Here is a 22500-nt window from a genome sequence, read left to right on the forward strand (position 1 = left end):
ACTAAACTACAGTATATTATACTATACTATATTATATGATACTATACCATATTATATTGTACTATACTATATTATACTATACTAAACTACAGTATATGATACTATACTATATTATATAGTATTATACTATATTATACTATACTATTCTAAACTACAATATATTATACTATGCTATATTATATGGTACTATGCTATTTTATACTATACTACAATATGTTATACTACACTATATTATATGATACTATACTATATTTGACTATACTATACTAAACTACAAGATATTATACTATATTATACTATACTAAACTACAATATATTATACTATACTATATTATATGATACTATACCATATTATATGTTACTATACTATATTATACTATATTATACTATGCTATAATATATTATACTATACTACAATGTATTATACTATACTATATTGTACTATACTACACTAAACTACAATATATTATACTATACTATATTATATGGTACTATACTATAGTATATGGTACTATACTATATTATATGGTACTATATTATATGATACTATACTATATTATATGATACTATACTATATTATATGGTACTATACTATATTATATGATACTATACTATATTATATGATACTATACTATATTATATGATACTATACTATATTATATGGTACTATACTATATTATATGATACTATACTATATTATATGGTACTATACTATATTATATGATACTATACTATGCTATTCTAAACTACAATATATTATACTATATTATATGGTACTATACTGTATTATACTATACTACAATGTATTATACTATACTATAATATACTATACTAGTCTAAACTACGCTATATTATACTATACTATATTATATGGTACTATACTATATTATATGATACTATACTATATTATATGGTATTATACTATATTATATGATACTGTACTATACTATTCTAAACTTCAATATATTATACTATATTATATGGTACTATACTATATTATACTATACTATAATATATTATACTATACTACAATGTATTATACTATACTATATTATACTATACTATTCTAAACTACAATATATTATACTATACTATATTATATGGTACTATACTTTATTATATGGTACTATACTATATTATATGATACTATACTATATTATATGATACTGTACTATATTATACTATATTATATGGCACTATACTATATTATATGATACTATACTACACTAAACTACAATATATTATACTATACTATATTATATGGTGCTATACTATATTATATGGTACTATACTATATTATATGATACTATACTATATTATATGATACTATATTATATGGTACTATACTATATTATATGGTACTATACTGTATTATAGGGTACTATACTATATTATATGATACTATACTATATTATATGGTACTATACTATATTATATGATACTATACTATATTATATGATACTGTACTATATTATACTATATTATATGGCACTATACTATATTATATGATACTATACTACACTAAACTACAATATATTATACTATACTATATTATATAGTGCTATACTATATTATATGATACTATACTATACTACACTAAACTACAATATATTATACTATACTATATTGTATGGTGCTATACTATATTATATGGTACTATACTATCTATAACATACTATTTGTTGTGTTCTTCAGGGCCAGTACTGTGATACGTGCGCCATGGGGGACAGTGACAGAGCACACCCCATCACCAATGCCATCGACGGGACAGAGCGGTGGTGGCAGAGCCCTCCTCTCTCCCGCAGCACAGAGTTCAACGAGGTCAACGTCACCTTGGACCTGGGACAGGTAGGACTTTATACTTTACATTATCCCCCCCCCCCCCCCCCCCCCCCACACACACACACACACACACACACACACACACACACACACACACACACACACACACACACACACACACACCACACACACACACACACACACACACACACACCCTGGACCTGTGACAGGTAGGACTCTCTGCAGCTCAACACTAAGTCGGTCGTAGCTACAGTTGATCTGACTTTGTGATGAGAGTTTACACCTGTTGCACCAACCAAAAACAAGACTGGTCGTGGCTAAATCCAGCGTAAACAATGCTCTTCATAACGATGGTTGCTAGGCAGCGCCCGTCACTAAGCTGTTGCTTGGCAGCGCCCCGGGTTACCGTCCTCCTGGCATATTGTTGCTTACTGAAACTGCCTGTGAAGGTATCCAACCGTTAACAGATGTCAAGTATTATTAGCCTTGTGTGGCTAATTATCGCAGTTTTGATTGGGACAGCCACCATCGCGCTGCTTTGAGACAAGCATTGGGACTTGTTTTGATAAATCAATGTACAGATTTTTTTTTGTGGTGGGGGTGGGGGGGTGGGGGGTGAATGTTGAGGTGAATGTTCACCATCGTTAGTCTGGTTAGTTCGTCTATTAGCAGGTGAGTGTTCACCATTGTTAGTCTGGTTAGTTCGTCTATTAGCAGGTGAATGTTCACCATCGTTAGTCTGGTTGGTTCGTCTATTAGCAGGTGAGTGTTCACAATCGTTAGTCTGGTTGGTTCGTCTATTAGCAGGTGAGTGTTCACCATCGTTAGTCTGGTTAGTTCGTCTATTAGCAGGTGAATGTTCACCATCGTTAGTCTGGTTGGTTCGTCTATTAGCAAGACTAATCACATTTTGCTAGCATGTTGTGTAGTTTAGTGGATTATTTTGCCTGTAGCTACTCCAAAAAGCCAGTGCCGTGTCTGATAATCAATCAATGAGATTACGTTTTCACTGAAAAGTGAAAATCCTATCATTTTTTGCTGTTGATTCGAGCGTCAAGGCAACTCCAGAAAGGCCACGGATGTTGTGAAATATGAACACGAAACTCCCATCGTTTTTGAAAAATATAAATTGTTCATATTTTCTGTGCGTATCAGGATGGATGCTAGTCCCAATTGAACACCCTACGCCCGCTCCCTTCTAGTATATAGGTCCAGGCGTAGCTCATAGCAGGAAGGGCTTACTCCCAGGTATCATTTCTAGGTTGGATGTAGAGTTGCGACTCACTGGTGCAAGCGGCCCTGATGTTGATTCACTCAGTCTATTTATGTCTCTGTCTCTCCTCTTAGACACACACACACACACACACACACACACACACACACACACACACACACACACACACACACACACACACACACACACACACACACACACACACACACACACACACACACACACACACACACACTCTCTCTCTTCTCCCATCCCCCTGGCTCCACATCTGTCCTGTCTCTCTCATGTCTCATGTCTCTGTGTTGTGTTTTCACTGTAAGGTTTGGTTGGACTGTACCACCTGTCATCTGATACAGCAGACAAGGTTCCCATTGGGCTAAAACTGGTTGAATCACCGTTGTTTCCACCAATCAACGTGGAAAACTGATTGGATTTGCAAAGTCGTTAACTTAATGTAATTTCGTCTATTTTTTTAAACTTTAAATCCCATCACTTTTAACCTAAATCCAATGACATGGTGATTTCACGTTGAATTCACGTTAGTTGACAACTCAACCAACTAGGTGTTGAAATGACATCTGTGTCCAAGGTTGTGTTATTTAGTATTTATTGTTGAGGTGTGTAGAGTCCTGTAGAGTCCTGTCAGTGTGTAGAGTCCTGTGTAGAGTCCTGTCAGTGTGTAGAGTCCTGTCAGAGTGTAGAGTCCTGTCAGTGTGTAGAGTCCTGTCAGTGTGTAGAGTCCTGTCAATGTGTAGAGTCCTGTCAGTGTGTAGAGTCCTGTCAGTGTGTAGAGTCCTGTCAGTGTATAGAGTCCTGTCAGAGTCCTGTCAGTGTGTAGAGTGTGTAGAGTCCTGTCGGTAGAGTCCTGTCAGTGTGTAGAGTCCTATCAGAGTGTAGAGTCCTGTCAGTGTGTAGAGTCCTGTCAGTGTGTAGAGTCCTGTCAGTGTGTAGAGTCCTGTCAGAGTGTAGTGTCCTGTCAGAGTGTCGAGTCCTGTCAGAGTCCTGTCAGTGTGTAGAGTCCTGTCAGTGTGTAGAGTCCTGTCAGTGTGTAGAGTCCTGTCAGAGTCCTGTCCGTGTGTAGAGTCCTGTCAGTGTGTAGAGTCCTATCAGAGTGTAGAGTCCTGTCAGTGTGTCGAGTCCTGTCACAGTGTGTAGAGTCCTGTCAGTGTGTAGAGTCCTGTCAGTGTGTAGAGTCCTGTCAGTGTGTAGAGTCCTGTCAGAGTGTCGCGTCCTGTCAGAGTCCTGTCAGTGTGTAGAGTCCTGTCAGTGTGTAGAGTCCTGTCAGAGTGTAGAGTCCTGTCAGTGTGTAGAGTCCTGTCAGTGTGTAGAGTCCTGTCAGTGTGTAGAGTCCTGTCGGTGTGTAGAGTCCTGTCAGTGTGTAGAGTGTGTAGAGTCCTGTCGGTGTGTAGAGTCCTGTCAGTGTGTAGAGTCCTGTCAGAGTGTGTAGAGTCCTGTCAGAGTGTGTAGAGTCCTGTCAGAGTGTGTAGAGTCCTGTCAGAGTGTGTAGGGCCCTGTCGGTGTGTAGAGTCCTGTCAGTGTGTAGAGTCCTGTCAGAGTGTGTAGAGTCCTGTCAGAGTGTGTAGAGTCCTGTCGGTGTGTAGAGTCCTGTCTGTGTTAGGGCCTTGTCAGTGTGTAGAGTCCTGTCAGTGTGTAGAGTCCTGTCAGTGTGTAGAGTGTGTAGAGTCCTGTCGGTGTGTAGAGTCCTGTCAGTGTGTAGAGTCCTGTCAGAGTGTGTAGAGTCCTGTCAGAGTGTGTAGAGTCCTGTCAGAGTGTGTAGAGTCCTGTCGGTGTGTAGAGTCCTGTCAGTGTGTAGATTCCTGTCAGTGTGTAGAGTCCTGTCAGTGTGTAGAGTCCTGTCAGTGTGTGTAGAGTCCTGTCAGTGTGTAGAGTCCTGTTAGTGTGTAGAGTCCTGTCAGTGTGTAGAGTCCTGTCAGAGTGTGTAGAGTCCTGTCAGTGTGTAGAGTCCTGTCAGTGTGTAGAGTCCTGTCAGTGTTTCAGATAGAAGAGAACGTCCCTGGTGACACAGGGGATAAAATACCTGGCTTGTGAACTGAACTTTGCAGGCTCAAACTCTACATTGTCAACATATACAGTCTAAAAAAAAATATGCTTGTGTCTGTATGAATGTCCTATAATTGAAAATGCTGTGTGTTTATATTACCTTGTAGTGGGGCATAAGATGTAAAATGCTGTTAATTAAAGAGAGAGCAACAGAGAGAAAGAGCAGCAGAGAGAGAGGGAGAGGAGCAGAGAGGGAGAGGAAGAGGAGCAGAGAGGGAGAGGAAGAGGAGCAGAGAGGGAGAGGACAGGAGGAGACAGGGAGAGAAAGGACAGGAGAGAGAGAGGAGAGAGAGGACAGGAGAGAGAGAGGAGAGAGAGGACAGGAGAGAGAGAGGACAGGAGAGAGAGAGAGGAGTAAAAACAGAGACAGTTAGAGCTCTGTCTGAGAACCTCTTGATGGTACCCTAATAAGTCCACACACACACACACACACACACACACACACACACACACACACACACACACACACACACACACACACACACACACACACACACACACACACACACACACACACACACACACACACACACACACACAGCACCTCAACCATGGGACTCTAATAACTCTCGGGCTGCAGTGATAAAACCAGCTTTGTTGAGTCTAGGTGTCCTTCACCATTTCACCGTTCTGTTCCGACGTTAATGTGACGTACCCGGCGGCTGTTTCTGTTAGCTGGTGTCGTAGAGTAAAGACAGGGTCTCGTAGGCTACGCTCTGCATCCACGTTGACTCATTACGTCACTGTAATTAATAGGCCGTTTCTCTCTGATTACAGATTAACGCTAAAATTGATCACAACTCGAATGAAGTGTGGAAACAGAAAACAACGGGATTCATTAAATCGTATATTTTTTTTTTTACAGCTGCACATTGACAACGTCTGAAGGTCTCCACTTTGTCTCCTGGAACCATCTCTAATAGTTTAACAGTTCTTTCAATGGTCGCCGCGGTGTCCCTCTCAGAGCATTGTGTTCTGCTGAGATGGACGGTGTCCCTCTCAGAGCATTGTGTTCTGCTGAGACGGACGGTGTCCCTCTCAGAGCATTGTGTTCTGCTGAGATGGACGGTGTCCCTCTCAGAGCATTGTGTTCTGCTGAGACGGACGGTGTCCCTCTCAGAGCATTGTGTTCTGCTGAGATGGACGGTGTCCCTCTCAGAGCATTGTGTTCTGCTGAGACGGACGGTGTCCCTCTCAGAGCATTGTGTTCTGCTGAGACGGACGGTGTCCCTCTCAGAGCATTGTGTTCTGCTGAGACGGACGGTGTCCCTCTCAGAGCATTGTGTTCTGCTGAGACGGACGGTGTCCCTCTCAGAGCATTGTATTCTGCTGAGACGGACGGTGTCCCTCTCAGAGCATTGTATTCTGCTGAGACGGACGGTGTCCCTCTCTAGGCTGTCTCTCTCCCTTCCCTCAAATGCAGGAATGTAGGTGGGCTAGGAGGAAGGGGCTTTGTGCGTGTCGAGTGCGGGCGGGGGGTGTGTGCGGTTGAGTTTGTCAGCGATTATGTGTTGAGTTAGAAGCACCCACGTGAGAGACAGGTCAAGCGAGACAGGGCAAGAGAGAGAGAGACAGGTCAAGCGAGACAGGGCAAGAGAGAGAGAGACAGGTCAAGCGAGACAGGGCAAGAGAGAGACAGGGAGAGAGAGACAGGTCAAGCGAGACAGGGAGAGAGAGAGATAGGTCAAGCGAGACAGGGCAAGAGAGAGACAGCGAGAGAGACAGGGAGAGAGAAAAGGAGAGAGAAAACAAAAAGATAATTACTTGACACATTGGAAAGAATTAACAAAAAAACTGAGCAAACTACAATGCTATTTGGCCCTAAACAGAGAGTACACAGTGGCAAAATACCTGACCACTGTGACTGACCCAAACTTAAGGAAAGCTTTGACTATGTACAGACTCAGTGAGCATAGCCTTGCTATTGAGAGAGGCCTCTGTAGGCAGACATGGCTCTCAAGAGAAGACAGGCTATGTGCAACACTACCCACAAAATGAGGTGGAAACTGAGCTGCACTTCCTAACCTCCTGCCAAATGTATGACCACATTAGAGAAACATATTTCCCTCAGATTACACAGATCCACAAAGAATTAGAAAAAAAATCTAATTTTGATAAACTCCCATATCTATTGGGTGAAATACTACAGTGTGCCATCACAGCAGCAAGATTTGTGACCTGTGAAGAACAAACACCAACCTATATTTATGTTTATTTATTTTCCCTTTTGTACTTTAACTATTTGCACATCGTTACAACACTATAAATATACATAATATGACATTTGAAATGTTTTTATTCTTTTGGAACTTCGGTGAATGTAACGTTGTTTATTTCACTTTTGTTTATTTTCTACTTCACTTGCTTTGGCAATGTAAACATATGTTTCCCATGCCAATAAAGCCCTTGAATTGAATTGAGAGAGAGAGAGACAGGGCGAGAGAGAGAGACAGGGCGATAGAGACAGACAGAGAGAGAGAGAGAGAGAGAGAGAGAGAGACAGGGAGAGAGAGAGAGAGAGAGACAGGGAGAGAGAGAGAGAGAGACAGGGAGAGAGAGAGAGAGACAGGGAGAGAGAGACAGGGAGAGAGAGCGACAGGGAGAGAGAGAGAGAGACAGGGAGGGAGAGAGAGAGAGAGAGAGAGACGAGAGAGAGAGAGAGAGAGAGATAGAGAGAGAGAGACAGGGGGAGAGAGAGAGAGAGAGAGACAGGGAGAGAGAGAGAGAAAAGAGAGAGAGAGAGAGAGAGAGAGAGAGAGAGAGAGAGGGAGGGAGAGAGAGAGGCAGACAGGCAGTGGGGTCTTTTGACCCCCCCCAGAGGATAAGAAAGACATTGGAATGTTAATCAACCTGATATGTGTCCCAACCTGTGAAGGGACCACAGCTAAATTACCTCTCTCTCCCTTACCTAACTCTAACTGCCCAGGGACCACAGCTAAATTAGCTCTCTCTCCCTTACCTAACTCTAACTGCCCAGGGACCACAGCTAAATTACCTCTCTCTCCCTTACCTAACTCTAACTGCCCAGGGACCACAGCTAAATTACCTCTCTCTCCCTTACCTAACTCTAACTGCCCAGGGACCACAGCTAAATTACCTCTCTCTCCCTTACCTAACTCTAACTGCCTAGGGACCACAGCTAAATTACCTCTCTCTCCCTTACCTAACTCTAACTGCCCAGGGACCACAGCTAAATTACCTCTCTCTCCCTTACCTAACTCTAACTGCCCAGGGACCACAGCTAAATTACCTCTCTCCCTTACCTAACTCTAACTGCCCAGGAACCACAGACACATTTAAAATTGTAAATGTAAAATAATTGCACTGATCGTAACTTTTTTCGTACATAATGTTTCCGCCATCGTTTCCTGTGACCGAAAAGAGCTTCTAGACATCAGAGCAGCGATCACTAACCTCAATTTGGATGAAGATTTCTACTTCAACGAGTCGGCGGTGCAGAACATACTGATCACTAGGCCCTAATCCCCGAGACTCGGGAAGAGAAAGAGACGCGCATCACCCAGACAAAACTATGTCGGCGAATAGATAAACCACCTCTACCTTCCATTCTATTGGCGAGCGTACAATCACTGGAGAACAAACTGGATGAGCTCCGCTTGAGACTATCCTATCAGTACTGTAATATCCGATGTTTCTCGGAGTCGTTGCTGAACAAGGACATGGATAATATACAGTCCATCTAGCAGTTTTTTCTTCTGCATCGGCAGAACGGCAGCAACGGGGGAAGCTCAAGGGGGAGGTCTCTGTCTCTTTGTTAAGAGCCGACAGGAAGTCTGGAGCTTCTGCTCTCCTGAGATAGAATACCTCATGATAAGCTGTAGACCATACTATTTACCAAGAGATTTTTACATTTACATTACAGTCATTTAGCAGACGCTCTTATCCAGAGCGACTTACAGTAGTGAATGCATACTGTAAGTCGCTCTGGATAAGAGCGTCTGCTAAATGACTGTAATGTAAAAATCTCTTGGTAAATAGTATGGTCTACAGCTTATCATGAGGTATTCTAACTCATGCATTTTCTTTTTTTCTTCTATTTTCATAATGGCCCCCCGTGGGAATTGAACCCACAACCCTGGCATTGCAAACACCATGCTCTACCAACAGCCACAGGGAAGACAATTGTTCATATATATATATATATATATATATATATATATATATATAAAGCAAATAAGAAAATGCTCATCCAGAGGCGGCTCTCCTGGTGGCCAGTGATTTCAGTTTGACCTATTTTCTACCAGCGTGTCACCTGGGCAACTAAAGGTGACAAAACTCTAGATCACCTTTACTCCACACAAAGAAATGCATTCCAAGCATCTCAATGTAACAATGTATCCCTCACCCACCATTTGGCAAATATGACCATAACTCTATCCTCCTGATTCCTGCTAACAAGCAAAAACTCAAACATGAAGTACCAGTGACACACCAAATACAGAAGTGGTCTGATTAAGCGGATGCTAACCTACAGGACTGTTTTCCTAGCACAGACTGGAATATGTTCCGGGATTCATCTGATGGCTTTGAGGAGTACATCACATCTGTCATCGGCTTCATTAATAAGTGCATCGACGATGTGATCCCTACAGTGAGCGTACGTACATATCCCAACCAGAAGCCATGGATTACAGGCAGCATCCGCACTGAGCTAAAGGCTAGATCTGCCACTTTCCAGGAGCGGGGCTCTAACCCGGAAGCTTATAAGAAATCCCACTATGCCCTCAGATGAACCATCAAACAGGCAAAGCATCAATAAAGGACTAAGATCGAATCCTACTACACCGGTTCTGAAGCTCGTCGGATGTGGTAGGTTTTGCAAACTATCACAAATGATGAAAGAAAACCCAACCACGAGCTGCCCAGTGACGCAAGCCTACCAGAAGAGCTAAATGCCTTCTATGGACGCTTCAAGGCAAACAACACTGAACCATGCATGAAAATACCAGCTGTTCCAGATAACTTTGTGATCTTGCTCTCCATAGCTGTGAGTAAGACCTTTAAGCAGGTTAACATTCACAAGGCCACAGGGCCAGACAGATTACTAGGATACATACTCAGAGCATGCACTGACCAACTGGAAAGTGTCTTCAATGACATTTTCAACCTCTCCCCGACCCAGTCTGAAATACCTACACTGCCCTCTCCCACCTGGACAAGAGGAACACCTATGTGAGAATGCTGTTCATTGACTACAGCTCAGCGTTCAACACTATAGTGCCCTCTATGCTCATCACTAAGTTAAGGACCCTGGGACTGAACACCTCCCTCTGCAACTGGATCCTGGACTTCCTGACGGACTGCAACAACACATACACATACTGACCCTCAAATCAGGGGCCCCTTAGGGATGCGGGCTTAGTCCCCTCCTGCACTCCCTGTTCAGCCATGACTGCATGGCCACGCACGACTCCAACACCATCATTAAGATTGCCAACGACACAACGGTGGTAGGCCTGATCACAGACAACGCTTAGACAGCCTATAGGGAGGAGGTCAGAGACCTGGCAGTGTTGTGCCAGGACAACAACATCTTCCTCAACGTCAGCAAGACAAAGGACTTGATCGTGAACTACAGGAAACGGAGGACCGATCACACCCCCATTCACGTTGACAGGGCTGTGGTGGAGCGGGTCGAGAGTTTCAAGTTCCTCCGTGTCCACATCACTAAGGATCTAGCATGGTCCAAAAACACCAACACAGTCGTGAAGAGGGCACAACAACGCCTCTTCCCCTTCAAGAGGCTGAAAAGATTTGGCATGGGCCCTCAGTCCCTCAAAAAGATCTATAGCTGCACCATTGAGAGCTTCTTGACTGGCTGCATCACCGCTTGGTATGGCAACTGCTTGGCAGACCGCAAGTCGCAACAGAAGGTAGTGCGTACGGTCCAGTACATCACTGTGGCTGAACTCCGTGCCATCCAGGACCTCTATACCAGGCGGTGTCAGAGGACGGCCCTAAAAACTCCAGCCATATAATTCATAGACTGTTCTCTCTACTACCACATGGCAAGTAGTACCGATGCACCAAGTCTGGAACCAACAGGACCCTGAACAGCTTCTACCCCCAAACCATAAGACTGATAAATACTTAGTTAAATAGTTAGCCAAATACCTAACCGGACTATCTGCATTGACCCTTTTTGCACTAACTTTTTTGGACACATCATCTGCTTTTACTGTTATTATCTATGCTGTTGCCGAGTTACCTTACTCCTAGTTAAATGTGCATATCTACCTCAATTACCTTGGACCCCTGCACTTGGACTCAGTACTGGTACCCAGTGTATAAAGCCATGTTATTACCTCGTACCCCTGCACATGGACTCAGTACTGGTTGCTTCTCTCTACATTGTTGGGAAGGGCCCGTCAGCATTTCACTGTTAGTCTACACCTGTTGTTTCTCTCTACATTGTTGGGAAGGGCCCGTCAGCATTTCACTGTTAGTCTACACCTGTTGTTTCTCTCTACATTGTTGGGAAGGGCCCGTCAGCATTTCACTGTTAGTCTACACCTGTTGTTTCTCTCTACATTGTTGGGAAGGGCCCGTCAGCATTTCACTGTTAGTCTACACCTGTTGTTTCTCTCTACATTGTTGGGAAGGGCCCGTCAGCATTTCACTGTTAGTCTACACCTGTTGTTTCTCTCTACATTGTTGGGAAGGGCCCGTCAGCATTTCACTGTTAGTCTACACCTGTTGTTTCTCTCTACATTGTTGGGAAGGGCCCGTCAGCATTTCACTGTTAGTCTAGACCTGTTGTTTCTCTCTACATTGTTGGGAAGGGCCCGTCAGCATTTCACTGTTAGTCTACACCTGTTGTTTCTCTCTACATTGTTGGGAAGGGCCCGTCAGCATTTCACTGTTAGTCTACACCTGTTGTTTCTCTCTACATTGTTGGGAAGGGCCCGTCAGAAAGCATTTCACTGTTAGTCTACACCTGTTGTTTCTCTCTAAATTGTTGGGAAGGGCCCGTCAGCATACAGGACAAAACATCACTGAGATATACACACTGGAATATACAGGACAAAACATCACTGAGATATACACACTGGGAAATACAGTACAAAACATCACTTAGATATACACACTGGAATATACAGGACAAAACATCACTGAGATATACACACTGGAATATACAGGACAAAACATCACTGAGATATACACACTGGAATATACAGGACAAAACATCACTGAGATATACACACTGGAATATACAGGACAAAACATCACTGAGATATACACACTGGAATATACAGGACAAAACATCACTGAGATATACACACTGGAATATACAGGACAAAACATCACTGAGATATACACACTGGAATATACAGGACAAAACATCACTGAGATATACACACTGGAATATACAGGACAAAACATCACTGAGATATACACACTGGAATATACAGGACAAAACATCACTGAGATATACACACTGGGAAATACAGGACAAAACATCACTGAGATATACACACTAGAATATACAGGACAAAACATCACTGAGATATACACACTGGAATATACAGGACAAAACATCACTGAGATATACACACTAGAATATACAGGACAAAACATCACTGAGATATACACACTGGAATATACAGGACAAAACATCACTGAGATATACACACTGGAATATACAGGACAAAACATCACTGAGATATACACACTGGAATATACAGGACAAAACATCACTGAGATATACACACTGGAATATACAGGACAAAACATCACTGAGATATACACACTGGAATATACAGGACAAAACATCACTGAGATATACACAGTGGGAAATACAGTACATATACAGTATAAGTAGATATGCCAGTATTTATGCAGCGGGAGTCTCTTTCAGATTCAAATGTACAGAACAGGGGTGCAGGTATGATTGCAGGATACAGTGAATATCTTAGGCTTCGAGCTCCAACATTCAGGGCTAGTGAAATAAAATAATGACAACGGTTATAAAACTATAGAAATAGCACTATATACACACAGGTCTGGACACTCTCTGCTATCTCACAGGATTAACCTAGAAACATTCTGCACACAGGTCTGGACACTCTCTGTTATCTCACAGGATTAACCTGTGGAATCTACTGCAGTACAATCTCTCTGTGGACTCTATTGCAGTGGAATCTCTCTGTGGAATCTATTGCAGTGGAATCTCTCTGTGGAATCTATTGCAGTGGAATCTCTCTGTGGAATCTATTGCAGTGTTATCTTTCTGTGGAATCTATTGCAGTGTTATCTCTCTGTGGATTCTATTGCAGTGGAATCTCTCTGTGGATTCTATTGCAGTGGAATCTCTCTGTGGAATCTATTGCAGTGGAATCTCTCTGTGGAATCTATTGCAGTGGAATCTCTCTGTGGAATCTATTGCAGTGGAATCTCTCTGTGGAATCTATTGCAGTGTTATCTCTCTGTGGATTCTATTGCAGTGGAATCTCTCTGTGGAATCTATTGCAGTATAATCTCTCTGTGGACTCTATTACAGTGGAATCTCTGTGGAATCAATTGCAGTGGAATCTCTCTGTGGAATCTATTGCAGTGTTATCTCTCTGTGGATTATATTGCAGTGGAATCTCTCTGTGGAATCTATTGCAGTATAATATCTCTGTGGAATCAATTGCAGTGGAACTCTCTGTTGAATCTATTGCAGTGGAATCTCTCTGTGAATGACAGTTAAACCCCCTTTGTATTTTTATTTAAGATCTATGTAGTTCTGTCCTTGAATTGTTATGGTTGATTAATGTCCTGTATTATGGCATGTTTTAAGTTTTCTGTGGATCCCAGGAAGAGTAGCTGCTGATTCAGCATTTAGATAATGGTATCCATAATAAACCCCAGGAAGAGTAGCTGCTGCTTCAGCAGGAGATCATGGGGATCCTTAATAAACCCCAGGAAGAGTAGCTGCTGATTCAGCAGGAGATAATGGAGATCCTTAATAAACCCCAGGAAGAGCAGCTGCTGCTTCAGCAGTAGATAATGGAGATCCTTAATAAACCCCAGGAAGAGTAGCTGCTGCTTCAGCAGGAGATAATGGAGATCCTTAACAAACCCCAGGAAGAGTAGCTGCTGCTTCAGCGGGAGATAATGGAGATCCTTAATAAACCCCAGGAAGAGCAGCTGCTGATTCAGCGGGAGATCATGGAGATCCTTAATAAACCCCAGGAAGAGTAGCTGCTGATTCAGCGGGAGATAATGGAGATCCTTAATAAACCCCAGGAAGAGTAGCTGCTGCTTCAGCGGGAGATAATGGGGATCCTTAATAAACCCCAGGAAGAGTATCTGCTGATTCAGCGGGAGATAATGGAGATCCTTAATAAACCCCAGGAAGAGTAGCTGCTGCTTCAGCAGGAGATAATGGAGATCCTTAATAAACCCCAGGAAGAGGAGCTGCTGCTTCAGCGGGAGATAATGGAGATCCTTAATAAACCCCAGGAAGAGCAGCTGCTGATTCAGCGGGAGATCATGGAGATCCTTAATAAACCCCAGGAAGAGTAGCTGCTGATTCAGCGGGAGATAATGGAGATCCTTAATAAACCCCAGGAAGAGTAGCTGCTGCTTCAGCGGGAGATAATGGAGATCCTTAATAAACCCCAGGAAGAGTAGCTGCTGCTTCAGCGGGAGATAATGGAGATCCTTAATAAACCCCAGGAAAAGTAGCTGCTGCTTCAGCGGGAGATCATGGAGATCCTTAATAAACCCCAGGAAGAGTAGCTGCTGATTCAGCGGGAGATAATGGAGATCCTTAATAAACCCCAGGAAGAGTAGCTGCTGCTTCAGCGGGAGATAATGGGGATCCTTAATAAACCCCAGGAAGAGTATCTGCTGCTTCAGCGGGAGATAATGGAGATCCTTAATAAACCCCAGGAAGAGTAGCTGCTGCTTCAGCGGGAGATAATGGAGATCCTTAATAAACCCCAGGAAGAGTAGCTGCTACTTCAGCGGGAGATAATGGAGATCCTTAATAAACCCCAGGAAGAGTAGCTGCTGCTTCAGCAGGAGATAATGGAGATCCTTAAAAGACCCCAGGAAGAGTAGCTGCTGATTCAGCGGGAGATAATGGAGATCCTTAATAAACCCCAGGAAGAGTAGCTGCTGCTTCAGCGGGAGATAATGGAGATCCTTAATAGACCCCAGGAAGAGTAGCTGCTGCTTCAGCGGGAGATAATGGAGATCCTTAATAAACCCCAGGAAGAGTAGCTGCTGCTTCAGCAGGAGATAATGGAGATCCTTAAAAGACCCCAGGAAGAGTAGCTGCTGATTCAGCGGGAGATAATGGGGATTCTTATACAATACTCTGGTATTGTTCTGGCTTTGTTTCCATTGAACAGCTGTGTTGTGTCATTCCTGACCTGTGTAATAGATTTAACCACATCAGGTGTGTGTGTGTGTGTGTGTGTGTGTGTGTGTGTGTGTGTGTGTGTGTGTGTGTGTGTGTGTGTGTGTGTGTGTGTGTGTGTAATAACTACAGTAAAGTGTAATCATACCAGAGATAGTGGAAGAAAACATTTCTCTGGCTGCGTCCCAAATGGCTCTCTATTCCCTCTTCAGTGCACTTCTTTTGACCAGGGCCCATAGGGCTTCCTAGGGGAAAGGAAGGGGAAAGGGGGATACCTAGTCAGTTGTACAACAGAAAGGGGGGATACCTAGTCAGTTATACAACAGAAAGGGGGGATACCTAGTCAGTTGTACAACAGAAAGGGGGTTACCCAGTCAGTTATACAACAGAAAGGGGGGATACCTAGTCAGTTGTACAACAGAAAGGGGGGATACCTAGTCAGTTGTACAACAGAAAGGGGGGCCCTAGTCAGTTGTACAACAGAAAAGGGGTATACCTAGTCAGTTAAACAACAGAAAGGGGGATACCTAGTCAGTTGTACAACAGAAAGGGGGGATACCTAGTCAGTTGTACAACAGAAAGGGGGGATACCGAGTCAGTTGTACAACAGAAAGGGGGATACCTAGTCAGTTATACAACAGAAAGGGGGGATACCTAGTCAGTTATACAACAGAAAGGGGTGATACCTAGTCAGTTGTACAACAGAAAGGGAAAGGGGGGATACCTAGTCAGTTGTACAACAGAAAGGGGGGATACCTAGTCAGTTGTACAACAGAAAGGGAAAGGGGGGATACCTAGTCAGTTATGCAACAGAAAGGGGGGATACTTAGTCAGTTGTACAACAGAAAGGGAAAGGGGTGATACCTAGTCAGTTATACAACAGAAAGGGGGGATACCTAGTCAGTTGTACAACAGAAAGGGGGATACCTAGTCAGTTGTACAACAGAAAGGGAGGATACCTAGTCAGTTATACAACAGAAAGGGGGGATACCTACTCAGTTGTACAACAGAAAGGGGGATACCTAGTCAGTTATACAACAGAAAGGGGGGATACCTAGTCAGTTGTACAACAGAAAGGGGGGATACCTAGTCAGTTGTACAACAGAAAGGGGGGATACCTAGTCAGTTGTACAACAGAAAGGGGGATACCTAGTCAGTTGTACAACAGAAAGGGGGGATACCTAGTCAGTTGTACAACAGAAAGGGGGGGATACCTAGTCAGTTGTACAACAGAAAGGGAAAGGGGGATACCTAGTCAGTTGTACAACAGAAAGGGGGATACCTAGTCAGTTGTACAACAGAAAGGGAAAGGGGGATACCTAGTCAGTTGTACAACAGAAAGGGGGATACCTAGTCAGTTGTACAACAGAAAGGGGGATACCTAGCCAGTTATACAACAGAAAGGGGGATACCTAGTCAGTTGTACAACAGAAAGGGGGATACCTAGTCAGTTGTACAACAGAAAGGGGTATACCTAGTCAGTTGTACAACAGAAAGGGGGGATACCTAGTCGTTGTACAACAGAAAGGGGGATACCTAGTCAGTTGTACAACTAAATGCCTTCAAATGAAATGTGTCTTCCGCATTTAAGGTAAGGTGCCGTTAGAGAACTAGTGAACACTAGAAAACACTAGATAACCACAGAACACCAGTGAACTAGAAAACACTAGAGAACCAGAGAACACCAGAGAACTAGAGAACACTAGAGAACACGAGAGAACTAGAGAACACCAGTGAACTAGAGACCACCAGAGAACACCAGAGAACTAGAGAATACTAGAGAACTAGATAACACCAGAAAACTAGAGAACTAGAGAACACCAGAGAACACCAGAGAACTAGAGAATACTAGAGAACTAGATAACACCAGAAAACTAGAGAACTAGAGAACACCAGAGAACTAGAGAACACCAGAGAACACCAGAGAACTAGAGAATACTAGAGAACTAGATAACACCAGAAAACTAGAGAACTAGAGAACACCAGAGAACTACCAGAGATACTAGAGAATACTAGAGAACTAGATAACACCAGAAAACTAGAGAACTAGAGAACACCAGAGAACACCAGAGAACTAGAGAATACTAGAGAACTAGATAACACCAGAAAACTAGAGAACTAGAGAACACCAGAGAACACTACAGAACACCAGAGAACTAGAGAACACTAGAGAACACATTAGAGAACTAGAGAACACTAGAGAACACCAGAGAACACTACAGAACACCAGAGAACTAGAGAACACTAGAGAACACATTAGAGAACTAGAGAACACTAGAGAACACCAGAGAACACTACAGAACACCAGAGAACTAGAGAACACTAGAGAACACATTAGAGAACTAGAGAACACTAGAGAACACCAGAGAACTGGAGAATACTAGAGAACTAGAGAACACCAGAGAACTAGAGAGCACTAGAGAACACCAGAGAACTAGAGAACACCAGAGAACTAGAGAACACTAGAGAACACAAGAGAACTAGAGAACACTAGAGAACTAGAGAACACTAGAGAACTAGAGAACACTGGAGAACAAGAGAACACCAGAGAACACCAGAGAACACTAGAGAACACTAGAGAACACTAGAGAACACCAGAGAACACTAGACAACACCAGAGAACTAGAGAACACCAGAGAACTAGAGAACACCAGAGAACACTAGGGAACACCAGAGAACTAGATAACACCAGAGAACTAGAGAACACTAGAGAACTAGAGAACACTAGAGAGCTAGAGAACACTAGAGAACACCAGAGAACACAAGAGAAGCAGAGAACACCAGAGAACTAGAGAACACTAGAGAACAAGAGAACACTGGAGAACACTATAGAACACCAGAGAACACCAGAGAACACTAGAGAACACCAGAGAACACTAGACAACACTAGAGAACACCAGAGAACTAGAGAACACCAGAGAACTAGAGAACACCAGAGAACTAGAGAACACCAGAGAACTAGAGAACACCAGAGAACTAGAGAATACTAGAGAACACCAGAGAACTAGAGAACACCAGAGAACTAGAGAATACTAGAGAACACTATAGAACAGCAAAGAACACCAGAGAACACCAGAGAACACTAGACAACACTATAGAACACCAGAGAACACTAGACAACACTAGAGAACTAGAGAACACCAGAGAACTAGAGAACACCAGAGAACACTAGAGAACACCAGAGAACTAGAGAACACCAGAGAACACTAAAGAATGCTAGAGAACAGTAGAGAACACCAGAGAACTAGAGAACACCAGAGAACTAGAGAACACCAGAGAACACTAAAGAATGCTAGAGAACAGTAGAGAACACCAGAGAACTAGATTACACCAGAGAACACTAAAGAATACTAAAGAACACCCCAAAATTACCAGGATCACAAATCTGACAGATTGACGGATTGGGTTTGTTTCATTGTTCACTGGAAGGCACTACAAACTTGAAAGCAATATGTCACTTTTACGGCAACCCCACCGAATTCACATAGAAATGTGAGTTATTCTACTCATTCTACTTGAAAGCAAGTCTAAGAAGTGGCAGATCTGTTCTATGTGCGCTATTTCTATGCTTCCCGTTATTAAGTTTAGTTTTTGCCTCTTTTACGTTAGCTTTTTTTTTTGTACAGAAAAAAGCTTCAAAAAGCTGAAAATATTATATTTTAGGTTCTGGAAAATGTATTCCACAGCAGTTTAGATGGTACAATGATTCTCTACACTATACTAGCTTATTTTGTCACATAAACTGAAATTAGACGACGTATTAGAGTTTTAGCAACCAGGAAATGGAGGAGTGATTTCTGCATAGTGCTTCTTTTTAGCCTGATACCTTTGACCTTTGACCATTTATACTCTTCTGTTGTGAGTGATATGACTCTAACCAACCACGACTGAAGTTATGTCCGTATGGGAAAGTTCAGTGAGGCACTTGTCCCTTTGTAATGGTCTGTGGTTTCCTAGTTTAATTCTCCTGTAGTGTGGGTCACTTCCCCTCTTTCTTTCTCTCTCTCTCTCCCTCCCTCTTTCGCTCTCTCTCTCGCTGTCTCTCTCTGTCTCTGTCACTTTCGCTCTCTCTCGCTCTCTGTCACTCTTTCTCTTCCTCTTTCCTTTCTCTCTCTCTCTTTCTCTCTCTCTCTAATATATGTCTCTCTCTCTCTCTACTATATGTCTCTCTCTCTCTACTATATGTCTCTCTCTCTCTCTCTCTCTCTCTCTCTCTCTCTCTCTCTCTCTCTCTCTCTATCTCTGTCACACTGTTAACTAAAGTACGCCATTGTTTGCCATGTGCAGCAGAGGGCATGGCGCCAACAGGGCAAAAAAAACTGTTTGGAACACTGCTTCCTGGCATTGATATGGACTTTTTTTTAAATATATATCTCTCACTACTCACTCTTACTGTGTATCCCAAATGGCACCCTATTCCCTATTTAGTGCACAACTAAGAGCCTATATGGCTCTTAGATGTAAAGGAGCCTCGAATAATCTTTTGGGGTTCAAACAGGAACCTCTGTGTAAAGGTTCAGACAGGAACCTCTGTGTAAAGCTGTGTAAAGGTTCAAACAGGACCCGCTGTGTAAAGGTTCAAACAGGACCCTCTGTGTAAAGGTTCAAACAGGAACCTCTGTGTAAAGGTTCAAACAGGACCCTCTGTGTAAAGGTTCAAACAGGAACCTCTGTGTAAAGCTGTGTGAAGGTTCAAACAGGACCCTCTGTGTAAAGGTTCAAACAGGACCCTCTGTGTAAAGGTTCAAACAGGACCCTCTGTGTAAAGGTTCAAACAGGAACCTCTGTGTAAAGCTGTGTGAAGGTTCAAACAGGACCCTCTGTGTAAAGCTGTGTGAAGGTTCAAACAGGACCCTCTGTGTAAAGGTTCAAACAGGACCCTCTGTGTAAAGGTTCAAACAGGAACCTCTGTGTAAAGGTTCAAACAGGACCCTCTGTGTAAAGGTTCAAACAGGAACCTCTGTGTAAAGGTTCAAACAGGAACCTCTGTGTAAAGCTGTGTAAAGGTTCAAACAGGACCCTCTGTGTAAAGGTTCAAACAGGAACCTCTGTGTAAAGCTGTGTAAAGGTTCAAACAGGACCCTCTGTGTAAAGGTTCAGACAGGAACCTCTGTGTAAAGCTGTGTAAAGGTTCAAACAGGACCCTCTGTGTAAAGGTTCAAACAGGACCCTCTGTGTAAAGCTGTGTAAAGGTTCAAACAGGACCCCTGTGTAAAGCTGTGTAAAGGTTCAGACAGGAACCTCTGTGTAAAGCTGTGTAAAGGTTCAAACAGGACCCTCTGTGTAAAGCTGTGTAAAGGTTAAAACAGGACCCGCTGTGTAAAGGTTCAAACAGGAACCTCTGTGTAAAGCTGTGTAAAGGTTCAAATAGGACCCTCTGTGTAAAGCTGTGTAAAGGTTCAAACAGGACCCTCTGTGTAAAGCTGTGTAAAGGTTCAAACAGGACCCTCTGTGTAAAGGTTCACTCTCTTTCTGTCTCTCTGTTTGGACTGAAGCTGGACTGAGTCCACTCCCCCATACCCTGTCATACATGACTCTCTCTCCCTATCACGCACGCACACGAGCACGCGCATTCACACATATTCACACAGACACGTCTCCTCTCTCTCTTTCATTATGTTTAGTGAGCAGGAAAATGAGCCAGAGAGGCAGAGAGAGAGAAAGAGAGGGAAATACTTAGCAACAATAGGGAGTATGTGACAGAGAGAGGGAGAGGGAAACAGAGGAGAGAGAGAGACAGAGGAGACAGGAGAGAGAGAAAGAGAGACAGAGCAGAGAAAGAGAGACAGATAGAGAGAGAGGAGAGAGAGAAAGAGAGAATGAAGGAGAGAGAGAAAGAGAGACAGAGAAGAGAGAGAAAGAGAGACAGAGGAGAGAGAGACAGATGAGAGAGAAAGAGACAGAGGAGAGAGAGAAAGAGACAGATGAGACAGGAAAGAGAGAAAGAGAGACAGAGCAGAGAAAGAGAGACAGATAGAGAGAGAGGAGAGAGAGAGAAAGAGAGACAGACTAAAGAGAGACAGGAGAGAGAGAGAGGAGAGAGAGAAAGAGAGACAGAGTGAAGGAGAGAGAGAAAGAGAGACAGAGAAGAGCGAGAAAGAGAGACAGGAGAGAGAGACAGATGAGAGAGAAAGAGACAGATGAGAGAGAAAGAGAGACAGAAGAGAGAAAGAGAGACAGAGGAGAGAAAGAGAGACAGAGGAGAGCGAGAAAGAGAGACAGGAGAGAGAGACAGATGAAAGAGAAAGAGAGACAGGAGAGAGAGACAGATGAGAGAGAAAGAGACAGATGAGAGAGAAAGAGACAGATGAGAGAGAAAGAGACAGATGAGAGAGAAAGAGAGACAGAAGAGAGAAAGAGAGACAGAGGAGAGAAAGAGAGACAGAGGAGAGAAAGAGATACAGAGGAGAGAAAGAGAGACAGAGGAGAGAGAAAGAGAGAGAGAGAGAGGGAGAGAGAGAGAGAGACCAGCCCTGACCATAATAGGCGAATGACAGCCCCAGTTAGAGAGGACTGAGAGAGAATGAGAGAGAGGGAGAGCGATAGAGGGGGGGATAGAGAGAGGGAGGGAGAGGGCCTCCAACAGGGGAGAGAGAAACAACAAGGCCAAGCCAGGCTATATGATGAACTGTGGTAGTGGCTGGAAGCTGGAGGAGGGACTAGGTGGCTGTAATGGTTTTTTGGGAGGGTATTTTCTCAGGCTCTCCCTCTACACTACGTAATATGGCTGAGCTGGGTCTCTACTAGGGAATAAGGCTGAGCTGGGTCTCTACTAGGTAATAAGGCTAAGCTGGGTCTCTACTAGGTAATAAGGCTGAGCTGGGTCTCTACTAGGGAATAAGGCTGAGCTGGGTCTCTACTAGGTAATAAGACTGAGCTGGGTCTCTACTAGGTAATAAGGCTGAACTGGGTCTCTACTAGGTAATAAGACTGAGCTGGGTCTCTACTAGGTAATAAGGCTGAGCTGGGTCTCTACTAGGGATTAAGGCTGAGCTGGGTCTCTACTAGGTAATAAGGCTGAGCTGGGTCT

General features: G+C 43.3%; 1 protein-coding gene across 1 annotated transcript in view; it reads left to right on the forward strand.

Moving 5' to 3' along the window:
* LOC106566304 (laminin subunit alpha-5) overlaps positions 1 to 22500 on the forward strand; it is a 230278-nt gene that overhangs the window by 6881 nt on the left and 200897 nt on the right. Inside the window, exon 2 of the mRNA XM_082959682.1 lies at positions 1696 to 1848. Within this exon, the coding sequence (XP_082815808.1) occupies positions 1696 to 1848 (153 nt within the window). The remainder of the gene's footprint in view (positions 1 to 1695; positions 1849 to 22500) is intronic.

This window comes from Salmo salar, chromosome 13, assembly GCF_965601325.2.
Source record: "Salmo salar chromosome 13, fSalSal1, whole genome shotgun sequence".
Lineage (NCBI taxonomy): Eukaryota > Metazoa > Chordata > Actinopteri > Salmoniformes > Salmonidae > Salmo > Salmo salar.